At 39.3% G+C, this 19784-nt stretch overlaps 1 protein-coding gene across 2 annotated transcripts in view; it reads left to right on the plus strand.

Annotated features, from left to right (window-relative positions):
* The window catches only part of LOC133651268 (macrophage-stimulating protein receptor-like), a 65362-nt gene extending 47320 nt beyond the window's left edge, over positions 1 to 18042 (plus strand). For both annotated transcript variants that reach the window (XM_062049325.1, XM_062049327.1), the window contains exons 11-21: positions 851 to 1084; positions 1157 to 1303; positions 2250 to 2412; positions 2496 to 2585; positions 5304 to 5507; positions 5584 to 5664; positions 5737 to 5918; positions 5989 to 6098; positions 8160 to 8325; positions 16465 to 16601; positions 16668 to 18042. In XM_062049325.1, the coding sequence (XP_061905309.1) occupies positions 851 to 1084; positions 1157 to 1303; positions 2250 to 2412; positions 2496 to 2585; positions 5304 to 5507; positions 5584 to 5664; positions 5737 to 5918; positions 5989 to 6098; positions 8160 to 8325; positions 16465 to 16601; positions 16668 to 16908 (1755 nt within the window). In that variant the 3' untranslated portion in view covers positions 16909 to 18042. The remainder of the gene's footprint in view (positions 1 to 850; positions 1085 to 1156; positions 1304 to 2249; positions 2413 to 2495; positions 2586 to 5303; positions 5508 to 5583; positions 5665 to 5736; positions 5919 to 5988; positions 6099 to 8159; positions 8326 to 16464; positions 16602 to 16667) is intronic.
* Positions 18043 to 19784: the final 1742 nt, after the last annotated feature.

Genomic DNA, 19784 nt, shown 5'->3' on the forward strand with positions numbered 1-19784 from the left:
TACTTTATTTACATGGTTGATACTTCATATATTGTACGTGTTCTTTACTTTACGTATACGTTCTTTACTTTATGTATGTGTTCTTTACTTTATGTACATGGTTGTTACAATATATATGTGTTCTTTACTTTATGTACATGTCCTTTACATTATGTACACGTTCTTTACTTTATCTTTATGTACATGTTCTTTACCTTATGTACGTGTTCTTTACTTTACGTACGTGTTCTTTACTTGATGTACACGTTCTTTACCTTATGTACACGTTCTTTACTTTATGTACATGGTTGTTACTTTATAGACATGTTCTTTACTTTATGTACATGGTTGTTACTATATATGCGTGTTCATTCTTTATGTACATGTTCTTTACCTTATGTACACGTTCTTTAATTTATGTATGTGTTCTTTACTTTATATACGTGTTCTTTACTTTATGTGCATGGTTGTAACTTTATGTACATGTCCTTTACCTTATATATGTGTTCTTTAACTTATGCACGTGTTCTTTACCTTATGTACACGTTCTTTACTTTAAGTACGTGTTTGTTCTTTACTTAATGTACGTGTTATTTACTTTATATTTTGTGTGTTTTACTTAACGTAAATGTTCTTAACTTTAAATACGTGTTCTTTAACTTATGTACGGGTTCTTTACTTTATGTACGTGTTCTTTACTTTATGTACATGGTTGTAACTTTATTAACGTGTTCTTTACTTTATTTACGTGTTCTTTACCTTGTATACACGTTATTTACTTTATGTACGCTATGACCTAATATTTAACATAGCGCTCACTGGTGATGCCATTAAAAAAGGACAAAATCAATGACGATACATTTTCTTTCAGGAATGTAACGGCACCAGGAATGCCACACATATGGAGTGCTTTGCCCCTGTACTCCTGCCATATGACATGCTGGAGGACACGTCCGACACTGGAGAGATCTTCATTCACATGGATGGAAAAAGAAACTTGTGGAGTAGCCGTTTTGACTACCATCCCGACGCCAAAGTCATCCCGTTTGAAAACGACGACAACATGTTGCTCCTCAAACCTGGAGAAAATGAGGTTTCACTGCACGTAGGTTTGCACGCTGTCAAAGCTGCATAAAACACAGTATATAATAACAAACTTTGAATATTATCTTAACAGCATCGGAAACTGAATACAGTCAACTCGTGCATGAAGATCAGTATGACCATCGGGGGTGTGGACTGTCATGCTCAGGTTCTGTCGAATGAGCTGACCTGCAGGCTTCCGAAGAACCATGTCATCCCCAGTGAGGGACTTCCTGTCAGGGTGAGATAGTAAGCTATCCAAACTTGGAGCTGCACCATTTTTAAAGGCATACTTTTTAATTCAGCTCACATATTGGATGAAATTAGATGTGCAGCCGCACCCTTACTATAGGCATGTCTTGATACATTTTTTTTACTTCCAATACAATAACTATATTGAAGCTTTTAGTATTGTCCGATACGATATCAGCAGGAATCAGTCATACTTGTATTATTTAGTAGTGTGGAATGTTATAAAAGCTTTGATCAACTGAAATTAGTCAAACAGAGAAGAAATGGTAGATATGAAGAACACTAACCTATTTATTATTAACCGTTCAGAATGGACTTATGTTGTCTTTAATTTGATGTAGAGTGGTAATTGGTTTTGGTGACACCAATAATTTATGAAGTAAAGCTCATAACTAAATGACATAAATTGAATGATGCGGACAGGTTTGTTACTGGATACTTTTTAGTACGCTTCTGCCTTGCAGACTTTGTATGTGTAAGTAATATCCAAGTGTTATTATATGATACTTGTTTACATTGATAACGTTCTGTTTTAGTCTGCAATATTGTTTAGTTATTACGTATGTTTAGTTTGTGTGCTATTGAGTGCTCAGCTGTTGTGTAGCTGCCAGCTCCTAGTAGCCTTTAGCCTACCATGTTTACCTTTTGTAAATGATTTGACTAAAATAGAAGAAAAGTCCAACCTTGTGTGCTTATTGGAGGACATTTAGATGCTTACTGGCTGTCCAAGTTTGCGCAAGTAAACACGCTGCAGGACTGCTTGTTTCGGACTTTATATCACACATTTTATATGTTCTATATAATCACATACTTGATTACTTTTTGATGATATCGAATCCATATCTGATTTCAATATTAGACTGGTACACCCCTGCCTAATATTGTGGCCGATGAACATCTTACGAACGACTCACAAGAATGATCTGCCGCCATAGGTCTCTGTAAACGGGGACCTCCATGACGTCGGCACTGTCCTCTATGAGGACGTCAATAACTATTCAATCATCGCCGGCATTGTGCTGGGTATCATCTTCGCCTCAGTGGTAGGCGCTGGAATCGCCTTAATTGCGATGACTCATTTGAAGAAAAAGAAGAGAGGTGAGGAAAGGAAGTTGTCCTATTTTCTGTCTTCTTGGTTGTTTCCTTTCAGCAGTACTTAGTGATCACATTTGTGCTTTCAGCCATCATAGAGAATCGTTTATCAAGCAGGCTGTCCAGGAGTCGCTTGGGCGTGCATGATGACCTGTCCCCGACCGGCGACTACAGACAGAGTGAGACATCAATGCCATATTCCCCTCTGATCGTTTCTAGATGGGATCAATCTACACCAGCCCACTTTTCAGCAACCATTATTAGTGCATCATTTCTCCTTAATTGATAATGTAATATACAAATCAAACTTGGAGGTACTTTAGAGTAGTCACTGTATGGCTTTTTCAACAGTACAGATACATTATATAATCCACTCAGCCATTCTTGTCTAAGTAGTAGGGAGGTGTGATATTGAGCTGATAAGATATCTGCGTGAATTTTACAAACATTTAATATTTTGTAGTGTGGAATGTTAGAAAAGGTTTGATCAAGTGAACTTAGTCAAACAGAGAACAAGGATAGTTATGAAAAACACTGGCCTATTAACTGTCTGGTATGGACTTACGCTGCCTTAAAGATGAATTGGAGTAGTAATTTGTTGAAGAGGTTCATTTAGCCTACTAATGTGTATTTATAAACGGTTGATTTATATAGGCTAGTAAGGTAAAGTTTTGTACCTGACATGTTTCGGCTATCTTGCTTCTGCAGCCTTCCCAGAGGTGTCACATGATGTTAGTGTGACATTTGTGTCACGTACAAAACTTTACCTTACTAGCCTATATAAATCAACCGTTTATAAATGGAGTAGTAATTGTTTTTTGGTGACACGAAGTAGTCACAATTAATAGCATAAGTTGAATGATGCGGACATGTTTGTTACCGGATACTTTCTAGTGCGCTTCTGCCTTGGATACTTTGTATGTGTAAGTAATATGCAACTATAGTTATTTGATACTGTTTATATTGACAAATGTGCTGTTTTGCATCCATCCATCCATCCATTTTCTACCACTTGTCCCTTACGGGGTCGCGGGAGGTGCTGGAGCTTATCCCATCTGCACACGGGCGGAAGTTGGGGGTACACCCTGGACAAGTCGCCACCTCATCACAGGGCCAACACTGCAATATTGTTAAATTATTATTACATTTGTCTAGCTTGTGTGCTATTGTGTCCTATTGTTGTGTTGTGTAGCTGCTAGCTTCTTGTAGCCTATAGCCTAACATGTTTACTTTTTGTAAATGACTTCACTAAAATACAAAGAAAGACCAACCTTATTGGAGGACATTTAGATGTTAACCGGCTGTCCAGCTTTGCACAGGACTGCTTGTATTCGACATCATATCACACATTTTACATATAATCTGATACTCGTTATTTTGATTATATCAGACCGATATACAATATCAATATCACATCAGGAAACCCTTCGCTTTTTAGTGAAGCATGGCACTGGTAGCATCATGATCTGGGGCTGCATGAGTGGTGCCGTCACAATGGAGCTGTAGTTTATTTAAAGGCCTACTGAAATGAAATGTTCTTACTTAAACGGGGATAGCAGATCCATTCTGTGTCATACTTGATCATTTCGCGATATTGCCATATTTTTGCTGAAAGGATTTAGTAGAGAACATCGACGATAAAGTTCGCAACTTTTGGTCGCTGATAAAAAAAAGCCTTGCCTGTACCGGAAGTAGCGTGACGTCACAGGTTGTAGAGCTCCTCACATCTGCACATTGTTTTCAATCATGGACACCAGCAGCGTGAGCGATTCGGACCGAGAAAACGACGATTACCCCATTAATTTGAACGAGGATGAAAGATTGAGGAAAGTGAGAGTGAAGGATTAGAGGGCAGTGGAAGCGATTCAGATAGGGAAGATGCTGTGAGAGGCGGGTGGGACCTGATATTCAGCTGGGAATGACTAAAACAGTAAATAAACACAAGACATATACTCTATTAGCCACAACACAACCAGGCTTATATTTAATATGCCACAAATTAATCCGCATAACAAACACCTCCTCCTCCCGTCCATATAACCCACCAATACAACTCAAACACCCGCACAACACACTCAATCCCACAGCCCAAAGTACCGTTCACCTCCGTAAAGTTCATTCAGCACATATATTTCCCCAAAGTTACGTACGTGGCATGCACATAGCGGCACGCACGTACGGGCAAGCGATCAAATGTTTGGAAGCCAAAGCTGCGTACTCACGGTAGCGCGTCTGCTATCCAACTCAAAGTCCTCCTGGTTGTGTTGCTGCAGCCAGCCGCTAATACACCGATCCCACCTACAGCTTTCTTCTTTGCTGTCTTCATTGTTCATTAAACAAATTGCAAAAGATTCACCAACACAGATGTCCAGAATACTGTGGAATTTTGCGATGAAAACAGACGACTTAGTAGCTGGTCACAATGGTGTCCAATCCGTGACGTCACGCACAAACGTCATCATACCGAGACGTTTTCAGCAGAATATTTCGCGGGAAATTTAAAATTGCACTTTACTAATCTAACCCGGCCGTATTGGCATGTGTGGCAATGTTAAGATTTCATCATTGATATATAAACTATCAGACTGCGTGGTCGGTAGTAGTGGGTTTCAGTAGGCCTTTAAGGAAAGATAGATTCCAACATTTACTGTGATATTGTAGTTTCATAATGGAGGGGTGGAAGATAATTCCACGTAAAATGTTAACAATCAAGACTCACCTCTGCTGCCCTGTTGTGTTGGAAGAAATTGTCTCTGTCCATCGACATGCATCTGATTATCCGATTATGCAATAGCGTACATATGCTGACCCTATACAAATGGATAAATGACTCATCAATCATTACAGCTGCGAAGCGGTAAAAGAGAATTTAGTTTTACGTGTTTTCTTTCAACCAGCCTCCAACCAGACGACGACTTCAGGAGGATTGGCCTTCCAAGGTATGCTGTACGCCGCCAGCCACGACCACCTGTCTGTTCCACTGATGCCGCAGGACAACATCTCCATGGTCAGCCTCAACTCAGACCTGCTGGAGGAGGTCAAAGATGTCCTCATCCCCGCTGAGATGCTCAGAGTTGAAGATAGCCAAATTATTGGGAAAGGCGAGTCTTTTGGACCTGACTTGTTGTGTTGCACCCTCAAGGTTTTTTTTCTTCATTTGGTTTTCTTCTCATGTAGGCCACTTTGGGACGGTTTATCATGGATATCTGAAAGACAGCAACAAGCAGGAGATCCACTGTACTGTTAAATCCCTGAACCGTATGTTTTATGATTATGAAATGTAATTATATGAGCATGTTTGATCAAGTATGACTTGTGTCACAACAACAGGCATCACAGATTTAAAGGAGGTGGACCAGTTTCTCAAGGAGGGGATCATCATGAAGGGCTTCCACCATCCAAACATTCTCTCGCTGCTCGGCATCATGCTGCCTAAAGAAGGGCTCCCCCTTGTGGTTCTGCCTTACATGACGCACGGGGATGTGCGACATTTCATCCGCTCGCCTCAGAGGGTAAAGTGGAACTTGTGACTGTCGGTAGTTTTCCTTGCTGTCTTTTTGTAATTGCCGGTGTCCAACACAGAATCCAACTGTGAAAGACCTGGTCGGCTTTGGACTGCAGGTTGCCAAGGGGATGCAGTATTTAGCTCAGAAGAAGTTTGTGCACAGAGACCTGGCTGCACGGAACTGCATGTGAGTGATCATCATGTACTCTAGCACAGTGTTTCTTAACCATAGGGTCGCAGCCCAACGGCGCCACTGAGAGGGCCGCCAAAAAATATCTGTTTCTCAGCTGTGGTCCGTATGGGCTGCAGCGCTACTCAGTTGTAATACACTTTTCCACCGCTTGTGGCAGTAATGACAATATCAAGCAAACAGAAGACGCCTGGACCTAAAGTCATAGAGAAGTTTCTTAAAGGGGAACTGTACTTATTTTGGAATTGTGCCCTTCGTTCACAATCATTATGAAAGACATGACGAAGGACGGATTTTTTTTTAATGAGTTCTTAATGATAAGTAAACGTAAATAAAAGTCTGCTCGCAGCGGAGCCAATGGGAGTTACACTATTCCGCCCATAAGAGCCAATAAATAACCGTTGAAAAAGCGCCGATAATACTCCATTTACATTTCGTGACTTCGATATTAACCAAGTATTAGTGATATTGTTATTGTAGGCGCTAACGCAGACAAACTATTCACAGCAACGACATAATCATTTCCGTGTGTGTCTATGTTTACATCATCGAGTGATCTGCTGTTTCCTTGCTTCCTTTTTCCCTGTACGTTTATTGTAGATCATAAATCATCCATCTCACCTGGACAGTAGAATGCTGAAAATATAATCTGACAAGTTGGGACACTTTGACCACCATTTAGGACCTGGAACTGGCGAGAACGACACAAAAAGCGCTTGTTCCCCCCCGATCCCCCAACTCGTTTCTTCGTGAGGATTATAGGCTCCATTGTAAGCGGACATTTGATCGAATGTATTTGATATTTAGAATGCATTAAAATAAATCCATACACCGTCATGTCTTTCATAATGATTGTGAACGATAGAAACAATTCCAAAAGACGTGCAGTTCCCCTACAAGCGCAAAAATTATGACTAAAGTGGTGAAGCTGTATTTTCATTTGCACTTTAATTTTATTGACCGTTTAATAAAGAAATATATTAATTTAGTTTATTTATTTTAGTACAACATTATTGTATGTATACAAACCCCGTTTCCATATGAGTTGGGAAATTGTGTTACATGTTTGAAATGTGGACTCGTCAGACCACAGAACACTTTTCCACTTTGTATCAGTCCATCTTAGATGAGCTCAGGCCCAGCGAAGCCGACGGCGTTTCTGGGTGTTGTTGATAAACGGTTTTCCCCTTGCATAGGAGAGTTTTAACTTGCACTTACATATGTAGCGACCAACTGTAGTTACTGACAGTGGGTTTCTGAAGTGTTCCTGAGCCCATGTGGTGATATCCTTTACACACTGATGTCGCTTGTTGATGCAGTACAGCCTGAGGGATCGAAGGTCACAGGCTTAGTTGCTTACGTGCAGTGATTTCTCCAGATTCTCTGAACCCTTTGATGATATTACGGACCGTATATGGTGAAATCCCTAAATTCATTGCAATAGCTGGTTGAGAAAGGTTTTTCTTAAACTGTTCAAAAATTTGCTCACGCATTTGTTGACAAAGTGGTGACCCTCGCCCCATCCTTGTTTGTGAATGACTGAGCATTTCATGGAATCTACTTTTATACCCAATCATGGCACCCACCTGTTCCCAATTTGCCTGTTCACCTGTGGGATGTTCCAAATAAGTGTTTGATGAGCATTCCTCAACTTTATCAGTATTTATTGCCACCTTTCCCAACTTCTTTGTCACGTGTTGCTGGCATCAAATTCTAAAGTTAATGATTATTTGCAAAATGTTTATCAGTTTGAACATCAAATATGTTGTCTTTGTAGCATATTCAACTGAATATGGGTTGAAAATGATTTGCAAATCATTGTATTCCGTTTATATTTACATCTAACACAATTTCCCAGCTCATATGGAAACGGGGTTTGTATTTATTTTTGGTCAGTTATTTATAATTTCCTTCTTATGCAGTATATTTGGTTAATACTTATTTTTCTAATCATCCTGACCTCACTCGGGGATGATGATCGGTATCAGAATCGGCAGCGTAAAACACCAGGCAGTGTACTATTTTGACTTGAGTGTCAACCTGATCTTCTTGTCACAGGCTGGATGAAACCTTCACGGTGAAGGTGGCCGACTTTGGCATGGCGAGGGACATCTACGACAAAGAGTACTACAGCATTCAAGACCACAAACGAGCAAAGTTGCCCGTCAAGTGGATGGCCATTGAAAGCCTGCAAACACAAAAGTTCACCACCAAGTCGGACGTGGTGAGTAAAATGTACCCTGATATGTACAGCGGCATGGTCAAATTAAGTGCAATATAAGTGTACGTAACAATCAGAAACATGTTAAAAATATATAATAAAAACCACCAGGCAAGCCAGAGCTTTTCTTCATGTCACTCACACACTCACACTAGTGACATAGAGAAGTGCTGCGGAGAAACAGACCCTCTGTAAAAAGTGTCTGAAAGGCTGTTAGCAAACAACAAAAGAAGAGCTATGTTGCTAAATAGAAGATAATGTTTGATCAGTGAAGCGCAGTCGACTCCCAAGCAGCTGATAAATAACATGAATATAAATATTGTAAATAGGGATGTCCGATAATATCGGACTGCCGATAAATGCTTTAAAATGTAATATCGGAAATTATCGGTATCGGTTTCAAAATTATCGGTATCGGTTTCAAAAAGTAAAATGTATTACTTTTTGAAATGCCGCTGTCTACACGGATGTAGGGAGAAGTACAGAGCGCCAATAAACCTTAAAGGCACTGCCTTTGCGTGCCGGCCCAGTCACATAATATCTACGGCTTTTCACACACACAAGTGAATGCGATGCATACTTGGTCAACAGCCATACAGGTCACACTGAGGGTGGACGTATAAACAACTTTAACACTGTTACAAATATGCGCCACACTGTGAACCCACACCAAACAAGAATGACAAACACATTTCGGGAGAACATCCGCACCGTAACACAACATAAACACAACAGAACAAATACCCAAAACCCCTTGCAGCACTAACTCTTCCGGGACGCTACAATATACACCCCCCGCTACCCCCTACCCCAAACACCGCCCCCTCCCAACCCCGCCCACCTCAACCTCCTCATGCTCTCCCAGGGAGAGCATGTCCCAAATTCCAAGCTGCTGTTTTCGAATAGAATAGAATAGAATAGAAAGTACTTTATTGATCCCTGGGGGAAATTCAGAAATTTTGAGGCATGTTAAAAAAAATAATGCACTTTGTGACTTCAATAATAAATATGGCAGTGCCATGTTGGCATTTTTTTCCATAACTTCAGTTGATTTATTTTGGAAAACCTTGTTACATTGTTTAATGCATCCAGCGGGGCATCACAACAAAATTAGGCATAATAATGTGTTAATTCCACGACTGTATATATCGGTATCGGTTGATATCGGAATCGGTAATTAAGAGTTGGACAATATCGGAATATCGGATATCGGCAAAAAAGCCATTAGCGGACATCTCTAATCGTAAATATGACCAACTACTTTTTTCACTAACTTCATTCATGCAACTTGGCGTGTGTGTTGGACACCGACATACTTTTGTCCACTCTCACTCAATCGACACGCTAACATCATTAAAACTAGAGAGAATATTAAGTGTGTTCGTGTGTGCGTGTGTGTGTGTGTGTGTGTGTGTGTGTGTGTGTGTGGGTGTGGGTGTGGGTGTGTGTGAGAGTACAGATAAGAAACAAGGTGAAAGTATTGTGTTTATCTCTTCAAGCAAAACAAAGGCCAAAGAGGGTAACTTCTAAGGCATTCCATTTTGCCCGAAGGTGGAAAAATATTTCCTTGTAGTCCACTGTCTGCTCTGTCGTCCACAAGTTACAGACATTCCCTGTGTATGTTTTACACTTGAAAAGTATGTGTCCATTTTAAACATTCGTTCATGTTCCAACACATTTATCCACGCACGTTAGGAGTGTTTGTGAACTGTAGGAAGCGATCTATAGTGCTAATTTTTGTTGGTAAATGAGAGACAATGAGATATTATCATCAGACTTCAACATGTCTAACATTTAAATGCTGCCTCTTTGCCAGGTCAGCGTTGCAAATAAAGCTAAAGTTAAAGTACCAATGATTGTGACACGCACACTAGGTGTGGCGAAATTATTCTCTGCATTTGACCCATCACCCTTGATCACCCCTGGGAAGTGAGGGGAGCAGTGAGCAGCAGCGGTGGCCGCGCCCAGGAATCATTTTTGGGGATTTAACCCCAATTACAACCCTTGATGCTGAGTGTCAAGCAGAGAGGTACCCCTGGATAAATCAAGGTTACACACATATATAAATACAGTGGCCTACTGGTTACTCAGTGGCCTAGTGGTTAGAGTGTCCGCCCTGATATCGGTAGGTTGTGAGTTCAAACCCCGGCCGAGTCATACCAAAGACTATAAAAAATGGGACCCATTCCAACTCAGCATAAAGGGTTGGAATTGGGGGTTAAATCAACAAAAATTATTCCCGGGCACGGCCACCGCTGCTGCTCACTGCTCCCCTCACCTCCCAGGGGTGATCAAGGGGGATGGGTCAAATGCAGAGAATAATTTTGCCACACCTAGTGTGTGTGTGACTATCATTGGTACTTTAAGTTTAATACATGTAAACTAGGAAGTAAATGTTTATTATGCTACATTACCCAGAAGGCATAGCGCTTTAGACAGGAACAGGAAGTAGGTCTGAGCCACGAGGACAGGCGACAATTGTGTCGTTTGATCAATAAATAATTGATATATTTTGCAATCGTTCGCAAATGGACTGTTTGGTTTGTCTCGGAAGACGTTTCGCCGCTCGTCCGAGTAAGCTTCATCAGTTTGTGCTCATAGACGTAGATTGGTCAGATTAGGGTTGTACGATGTACCAGCATTAGTATAGTACCCCGATACTAATTAATCATTTTCGGTACTATACCGCCTCTGAAAAAGACCGGTCCCCCACCCGTTGTGTCATGCAGAGGAGCATGTTCGGCAGTGCACAATCACAGAGTACTTACAAGCAGACACAGTGTGTAGACACAAAAGGGAGAACGGACAAATTTTGGCTTAATAACTAAAGATAAAGGTGAAGTTATAACACTGAAACGCCCTCACGAAGAGGTGCTTTAAGACATGGCTAGCTAACTAGCGGCTAATATCTATCTAGTCAGCAGTGATGTAACTACTTCTAAATCATTAATCCTTGTCTTCATGGCGATTAGTAAAGTAGAATTATTTCAAGTATCATCCCTGTAGGACAAGTGGTAGCAAAACATTCTTCACTACACACCGCAGCACTCCGAGCTAATACCACTGGATGAGTTAAATCTGGTCTATGGTTACCAAAGTCAAGTCAAGATTCCTCTACGTCCGATCATTAACCATTGTGACGATGATCTTGACTTTCAACACACTACTCACATGTAGGGCTGCAACTAACGATTAATATGATAATCGATTAATTTGTCGATTATTACTTCGATTAATCGATCAATAATCGGATAAAAGAGACAAACTACATTTCTATCCTTTCCAGTATTTTATTGAAAAAAACAGCATACTGGCACCATACTTATTTTGATTATTGTTTCTCAGCTGTTTGTACATGTTGCAGTTTATAAATAAAGGTTTATAAGACAATTAAAAAAATTAAAAATAAAAATGCCTCTGCGCATGCGCATAGCATAGATCCAACAAATCGATGACTAAATGAATCGCCAACTATTTTTATAATCGATTTAATCGATTAGTTGTTGCAGCCCTACTCACATGTGAATGAACCGTAGTCAACAGCCATACATGTCACGCTTCGGTGGCCATATGAACAACGCCAACACTGTCATAAACCTGTGCCAGATAGTAAAACCACACTAAACAACAATGACAAACACATTTGAGACATTGCAAAATCCTACTTATTCAACAGTTTTAACAATTATTACGATTTTAGTATCAATGCATATTTTTCCCCATACAGGATTTATTTCTACTAAGGTATATTTGTCATATATATATCATTAGATAAAGTAAAGAAAACGTCAAACATGTTGAGCCAACACATGCTACAACACAAATGTGCTCCTATCTTATTCCAAAAAGTGTAATACATGAAGTTTTCCGCTTTTTTCACAGATTTCAGTACCAGCAAGTTTAATTGTAGAACACATATATTCTGCTCATTCACAAAAATGAATACAGACGTACCAAACAAAATATTTAACAAATAACTTGGTAGTAGGGGTGTAACGGTACACAAAAATTTTGGTTCGGTACATACCTCGGTTTAGAGGTCACGGTTTGGTTCATTTTCGGTACAGTAAGAAAACAACAATATATACATTTTTGGGTTATTTATTTACCAAATTTGTAAACAATGGCTTTATCCTTTTAACATTGGGAACACTATAATAATTCTGCCCACGTTAATCAACATTAAACTGCCTCAAGTTGTTACTCAGATTAAATAAAATTACAAAACTTTTCTTCTACATATAAAAAGTGCAACATTAAACAGTCTCAAGTCAACTCATCATGCTTAATTTATTACAGCATTTGGGAAGCCTGTAGTTGATTTTTATTATGTAAATGTTATATTTTTATCAACATGTAATAGCAGGGACCCTGCCATTCAAAACTAAGCTGCTGCATTACTAATGATTAATGTAACTATAGCTGAAAAAATGGTACAATAGCAATAATAGAGACTATTCATCCCTGAACACCATGGATTTCATGTATGCTTAATGATGCAGTTACATTATTATATCAACTATCAGAGACAGAAACTCTTCATTTAACATAATGTCCTGCTTCAACACAGCTCAATCAACACAGAAAAGGGTAAAGTGAAATAACAGACAGACAGGGCTTTGCTGTCCGTAACACACACGCACACACACACACACACACACACACACACACACACACACACACACACACAGACACACACACACACACCGCAAAATGAGCTAACGTTACGCTAAAAGCGAATTAGCCTTCACCTCAAGCCAGGACTGCGAGTGAGCTGAGCTGCCGTTTAGGTTTCTAGAACGTCAACGGGCTCATAGTGATGTTACTAGTAGTTGACTGGGAGGTGTTTATTATAATTTGGGGAGAGTCCGCTGCCTGATGCTTACCTGCTAAATGCTAAGCACTGACTACATGCGCTCTGAATACGCACTGCTGATTGGCTGTTACCGCTCGGTTTGTAACCAATCAGATGGTTGTGTGAGTGGGACAATGCTGGGTGCTGTGTAGAGTCCTGACAGAGACAGAGGCAGAAGGAAGCGGAGGCGGCTACTTAATATGTTTGTGTGGAAACTCCTTTGGTACACCTCCGAACCGAACCGAAACCCCCGTACCGAAACACGTACCGTTACACCCCTACTTGGTAGAGACTCCAAGTCGGCCTGTTGCTTGAAAGTAGAAAGCTGCGTTTAGTGCTTGTCTGATGCGCTTCTTGTTTCGCCAGTAAAGCACACATTGAGGGATGCAATGTCATGAATGATTTAATGAAGGAGCAAAACGTACAAAAAACTTGCTTAGTTCGCCTGTAGACAGCATGTATTGGTGTCTAAGTCTCTTATACACTATATTGCCAAAAGTATTTGGCCACCTGCCTTGACTCACATATGAACTTGAAGTGCCATCCCATTCCTAACCCATAGGGTTCAATATGATGTGGGTCCACCTTTTGCAGCTATTACAGCTTCAACTCTTCTGGAAAGGCTGTCCACGAGGTTGTGGGGGGTGTTTATAAGAATTTTCCACCATTCTTCCAAAAGCGCATTGGTGAGGTCACACACTGATGTTGGTCGAGAAGGACTGGCTCTCAGTCGTCGTTCTAATTCATCCCAAAAGTGTTCTATTGGGTTCAGGTCAGGACTCTGTGCAGGCCAGTCAAGTTCATCCACACCAGACTCTGTCATCCATGTATTTATGGACCTTGCTTTGTGCACTGGTGCACAGTCATGTTGGAAGAGGAAGGGGCCCGCTCCAAACTGTTCCCACATGGTTGGGAGCATGGAATTGTCCAACATGTTTTGGTATCCTGGAGCATTCGAAGTTCTTTTCACTGGAACTAAGGGGCCAAGCCCAACTCCTAAAAAACAACCCCACACCATAATTCCTCCTCCACCAAATGTCATACTCCTACCACTTCATGGCTGAGTTGCTGTTGTTCCCAAACTCTTCCATTTTCTTATAATAAAAAGAAGACAGTTGACTTTGGAATATTTAGGAGCGACTGCGTAGTTACATCTGCATCTACGTCCCACTTAGAGTTGTCACAATAATAATACTTTGGTACCGGTATTGGTACCAAAATGTATCTTATTTTCCGGATTATAAATCGCTCCGGAGTATAAGTCGCACCGGCCGAAAATGCATAATAAAGAAGGAAAAAAACATATATAAGTCGCACTGGAGTCTAAGTCGCATTTTTTGGGGAAATTTTTTTGGTAAAATCCAACACCAAGAATAGACATTTGAAAGGCAATTTAAAATAAAAAAAAAATAGTGAACAACAGGCTGAATAAGTGTACGTTATATGACGCATAAATAACCAACTGAGAACGTGCCTGGTATGTTAACGTAACATATTATGGTAAGACTCATTCAAATAACTATAACATATAGAACATGCTATACGTTTACCAAACAATCTGTCACTCCTGATGAAATCTTCTTCCTCGGTGTCGCTTCTGAACAATTCTGCCAACTCCAAAGGTAGACAATGCGCCGCTTCCTCTTCTATCGGTACGTCGCTATATTTTACGGTAATGTGTTAATAATTTCACACATAAATCGCTCCAGGGTATAAATCGCACCCCCGCCCAAACTATGAAAAAAAGTGTGATTTATCATCCGAAAAATACGGTACATAGATATGTATTTCGATTTGATAATTTTCAAAATAAAGGGGACCTATGATAAAACTTCTGATTGAACATATGTTTCTTATTGCACTTAAATAACAATTTTAGACGATTGGAATTAAAATTAAAAGGCAATAAACACACTGTCCATTACTCATTACACTCAAAGAGCAATGTACAAGTTTACATATTACATGTAGCCTGCTAAATAAGATTAGAATAGAATAGAAAATAGGGATGTCCGATAATGGCTTTTTGCCGATATCCGATATTCCGATATTGACCAAACCCTTATTTACCGATATCGATTTCAACCGATACCGATATCAACCGATACCGATATCAACCGATACCAATATATACAGTCGTGGAATTAACACATTATTATGCCTAATTTGGACAACCAGGCATGGTGAAGATAAGGTCCTTTTAAAAAAAATAAAAACAAATAAAATAAAATAAATCAATTAAAAGCATTTACTTGAATAAAAAAGAAAGTAAAACAATATAAAAACAGTTACATAGAAACTAGTAATTAATGAAAATGAGTAAAATTAACTGTTAAAGGTTAGTACTATTAGTGGACCAGCAGCACGCACAATCATGTGTGCTTACGGACTGTATCCCTGCAGACTGTATTGATATATATCCATCCATCCATTTTCTACCGCTTATTCCCTTCGGGGTCGCGGGGGGCGCCTATATATAATGTAGGAACCAGAATATTAATAACAGAAAGAAACAACCCTTTTGTGTGAATGAGTGTGAATGAGTGTAAATGGGGGAGGGAGGTTTTTTGGGTTGGTGTACTAATTGTAAGTGTATCTTGTGTTTTTTATGTTGATTTAATAAATTAAAATAAATAAATACATTTCAAAAAAGCCGATACCAATAATAAAAAAAACGATACCGATAATGTCCGATATTACATTCTAAAGCATTTATCAGCCGATTATATCGGCAGGCCGATATTATCGGACATCTCTAATAGAAAGCTTTATTGACATTGTATTAAATGCTTTGTGATTTATGGCTGACAATTCTGAAAAAGAATCCTGCAAATTCAGGGCATTTAATGCCAAAACAATCCCCCAAAAAATCTAGTGAAATCATGAAAGGGACTGATTCATTTCTTTGACTAACTTTTGAAAGAGTCACCTTATAAGTGATAGATCTGCATCTTTGTGGTGTTACTGACACCTCGTGATCAATCAGTATCCATATAGTATCATACATACATAAATCATACATATCAGCATAATCGGTTTATTTCACTCTTAAAAAAACCCCACCATAGATTCGACTGATTGCCGACAATGGAACCAATCCAAAGAATCAGATTATGAAAATCCTTAGTCAAAGACAGCCCTGTTATTAATTTAAATTGTTTTAGTTTAAAGGAAAAATGTTGTAGTTGTTTCAGTTTTCTTAACAATGCCTGCACATTGATGATAAGTCATCCTATCGAAAGCTCTTTTCTTTGGGCTCACTTCCTAATCTAATGATGTGTTTTCAGTGGTCCTACGGCGTGCTGGTTTGGGAACTGCTGACACGAGGGGCCAGTCCATATTCAGACGTGGACCCCTATGACATCACACATTATTTACTGAAGGGTCGTCGACTTCCGCAGCCGCAGTACTGCCCCGATACCCTGTAAGAGTCTTTCCACACTATTTCGCATGAGTGTCGGACGACAAAAACAAAGATTTTATTCCACAGCTACGCCATCATGCTGGCGTGTTGGGACCCGGAGCCTGAGCACAGACCGACGTTCCACAGCCTGGTGGAGGATGTGCAGCACATCCTGTCCTGTCTCGTAGGAGAGCACTACATCAACCTGAAGGTCAACTATGTCAACCTGGACCAGCCGAGGCCTTACATGCCACTCACGCCACTCACGCCGTCCGCATATGAGGCCGAGGGCTCTGAGTCGGACACGGACGCTCACGCCGGCAGCTGAGGAACAGCTCTAAAGACTTGGAAAGAGCCAACTCACGGAGGACGAAGAGAAGATTTATTTATCACCTGTTGAAATCGTGGCAGCTCAGACGCTCGTTTAAAAGACTCGTTGCTTACTTTTGAGTGTGCGTTCTGTTACAACCAGTGAATCCTGCAAAAGAGAGCTTGAAAAAACAGGACGTGAAACAAAAATGAGGCCAAATGAATGTAAAGCTACCACTTAAATCAACATTAAATGAATGAGCGACAACAGAACAATACTTGCAAACAAATTGTTATAAAATGATCCATTTGTTCTCTAAAAAAGAAACATACTTGCAAATGGCAGAGGGAGTCTCTTCCGCGGATCCTTTCGTAATGAAGATAACGTGCAGGAAACCCACAATAATGCGTGTTCGTGGCCACATTTAGACCAATGTATGCATTTAGAGCAGGGGTGTCCAAACTTTTTCCACTGAGGGCCGCACACAGAAAAATTAAAGCATGTGGGGGCCATTTTGATATTTTTCATTTTCAAACCATAACAAAATATATGGATTTTTTATTTATTTTACCTTTAGGGGTCCCGGGGACCATAAAGGGTCTCAGTCATTAAAATGTTAAAAATAAGTCAGATCATTATTTTTTTTAAATTATTTAACGCTTACAGTAAATCTCTATATCAACTTCAAGTTGATATAAAGTAATTCAAATAAAAAAAAAAGTTTTATGGCTTTTCTGTCAAAAACAACTTAGTTTTTTTATAGTAAAACTGAAATATGCAGTATTTAGTAATTAGAGCCCTAAAATATCAATAATGCAGGACACCATTGATTTGAATTCTTTCATATTTTTGAGTAATCACAGTGAAAACATAAATAAAAAATCACTAAATATATTTGGGGTCCAAAAGGTGCCCCACTCATAAAGTGATACATTTTTATTAGGTTTTTCTTTTACTTTCAACACTTAAGTTACGAGATCAACTTCAGATATATCTGTTGATTTTATGCTGGAACTATTATTTTGTTTGTTTTAAACGCTTTTGTCAAAGAAAACTTTGATGTTTTTATATGGCTACTACACAATATATGCAATATTTACCACATAAAACATTTTAAAGTAAAATATTTGAAGTAATTGGAGCCCTGAAAATAATTCATTATAACATGGATTTTTTGTCATTCTTTTTTTTTTTTGAGCAATGGCAAAAAAAGAAAAATAAAGAAAGACAAAAGAAAAAAAAAACAGCCTGCACGGCAGCTTTTGTGTCAACATTGCAACTTCTTCTTGTTAAAATTCAGCTCATTCCACTTTTTTTAATGTTCTTTTTTATTTTTACAATAGTATTTCCAGAATGTGTGGCGGGCCGGTAAACAATTAGCTGCGGGCCGCAAATGGCCCCCGGGCCGCACTTTGGACACCCCTGATTTAGAGAAAACAATGCCCAAAACTTTTGTTTTTTTGTTGTTTAAACCAAACCATAACATAAAACCAAACTGCTCTCATCATCTAAGAAGTTCAACACAAATTTAGGAACACACATTAAGGTGAGTTGAGTTCATGAAAGGTTTTACTGCACATAATCATTACCAACTGTTCCCAAACAACACACGTCATTGTTTTTTGTCAAGATATAGATAAATAATGTACTTTTTTTTACTGTAGGCAGAGAAATTTGAATAATATTATTGGTGTGGGCCAAAGAAAAGGCAAACTAGAAGTAGTTGTAGGGTGTACCCAGCTAAATGACAGATAGTTAATAGTACACTCTCAGTTACATTAACATTGATATTATACATGTGGGCCCATTGATAAAAATGCTGTTAAATGTAGTTTTGATGTAGCAAGCTACTTTTGTCTAAGCTACTTGTAGCTTAGCTTACTACATTTTCCAAGTAGCTTGCCCATCACTAGTTATATGTGTCTGTGTAATTTTTTATTTTTTTTTTCAAACAAAAAAATATTTGGGTTGCAAATCTTTTTTTGGCTTACGACTCATCTTCAATCTTGTGGGCAGAGCCTCTACTGAACAATATGTCAGAAGCCTTTTTGGGGGGCATATGGTGGTCCATATCGCCCACTATTAGTCTTTGGTATTTTCCCTCCAAAAGTTTTTAAATAGTGAGTAGCCACGCTCATATTGTCACGTTATCACCCGACAGACCAATAAAAAGGCCTCTAACCTATTGTTCAGAGGAGGCCACGCCCTCAAGATTGAAGTTAAGTTGGAACCAAAAAAAAAAAAAGATTTGCAGCCAAAAGAAGATTTATAACAAAAAACTAAATATTCATCCATCCATTTTCTACCGCTTGTCCCTCTTGGGGGTCGCGGGAGTGGCTGGAGCCTATCCCAGCTGCATTTTTCACCAAAAAATAATTTGCGACCAAAAAATTTTTTCAACCCAAAATATAGCATACATACATATACAGTCGTGGTCAAAAGTTTACATACACATGTGAAGGACATAATGTCATGGCTGTCTTGAGTTTCCAATCATTTCTACAACTCTTATTTTTTTGTGATAGAGTGATTGGAGCACATACTTGTTTGTCACAAAAAACATTCATGAAGTTTGGTTCTTTTATGAATTTATTATGGGTCTACTGAAAATGTGACCAAATCTGCTGGGTCAAAAGTATACATACAGCAACATACATTATCAATTTTGGTGATGTAGAAAAGTTACAATCAAATCAAATTAGCTTCGTGGCATGGCCTCTTATCTTCATGCGAGTGATTATGATTGACAACACCTGTTGACTTCTCTGAGCCCGTTTAAATAGGGCTCATGTGATGCAGTCATTAGACTCGGTTACAAATGTGACAATGGGAAAGTAAAAGGAACTCAGCACAGATCTGAAAAAAGTAATCATTGACTTGAACAAGTCAGGAAA

The sequence above is a fragment of the Entelurus aequoreus genome, linkage group LG01, assembly GCF_033978785.1.
Source record: "Entelurus aequoreus isolate RoL-2023_Sb linkage group LG01, RoL_Eaeq_v1.1, whole genome shotgun sequence".
Taxonomy (NCBI): domain Eukaryota; kingdom Metazoa; phylum Chordata; class Actinopteri; order Syngnathiformes; family Syngnathidae; genus Entelurus; species Entelurus aequoreus.